The sequence below is a fragment of the Myotis lucifugus genome, unplaced genomic scaffold (assembly GCF_000147115.1).
Source record: "Myotis lucifugus unplaced genomic scaffold, Myoluc2.0 scaffold_424, whole genome shotgun sequence".
In the NCBI taxonomy this organism is placed as follows: Eukaryota; Metazoa; Chordata; class Mammalia; order Chiroptera; family Vespertilionidae; genus Myotis; species Myotis lucifugus.
The window spans coordinates 729,868-730,545 of record NW_005871472.1 but is presented as its reverse complement, the minus strand read 5'-3'; the positions used below and the strand labels follow the sequence as shown (position 1 = coordinate 730,545).

At 69.0% G+C, this 678-nt stretch overlaps 1 protein-coding gene across 1 annotated transcript in view; it reads right to left on the bottom strand.

Annotated features, from left to right (window-relative positions):
* The window catches only part of TPM2 (tropomyosin 2), a 7,583-nt gene extending 6,982 nt beyond the window's left edge, over positions 1–601 (bottom strand). The window contains exon 1 of the mRNA XM_006102712.3: positions 332–601. Within this exon, the coding sequence (XP_006102774.2) occupies positions 332–445 (114 nt within the window). The 5' untranslated portion in view covers positions 446–601. The remainder of the gene's footprint in view (positions 1–331) is intronic.
* Between the last annotated feature and the right edge of the window lie 77 nt (positions 602–678).

Sequence of the window (678 nt, the reverse complement as noted above, 5' to 3'; positions counted from 1 at the left end):
GGGAGGAAGAGGGATAGCAGAGGAGAAACAGTGCAGCCAGGAGAACTGAGGGGGGGGGGGGTGGCTAGAGAGAGTTTCCAGCCCCAAGAAGCAGGGCCATCATTGTTCTTCAAGGGCAGGCGTGGGAATTGGGGGACGGTGGGTCCCGGGCTCTGGTGGGGAGGATGAAGTCTGGCTCTGGGTAGGTCCCTAGGGGTCCTATGAAGGTGCACTGGACGGGGAGAGAGCCTCAGAGAGCAGTCCCTGGATAAGGGACACGGGGCAGAGCTACCCCACCCTCGTTGGGGGTGGGGGTAGGGGGTCGCCCTAGGGCTTGGCCCCGGGTCCCCACCTGGTTGCAGCGGTCCTCAGCCTGCTTCTTGTCGGCCTCGGCCTGCTCAGCGCGGTCGATGGCGTTCTCCTTGTCCAGCTTGAGCATCTGCATCTTCTTCTTGATGGCGGCCATGGCTGCGGTGGGGGACGGGGCGGCCGGCGGCGGTGTCGGACCGGGGGCAATGGGCTGGCTGCGCGGGCTGGGCGCGCGGGCGGTGGGCGAGGAGTGCCGGGTGGGACTGGGGCGGTCCCGCCGCGAGTGCGCCTAAAAGGCCGGGAGGAGCCGGGCGGAGCCGGGGGCCGGGACCCTCCCCCGCCGCGACCCGAATCTCGTAGGGAAGAAGCTCGGTTGGTCGGGGGGCGCGG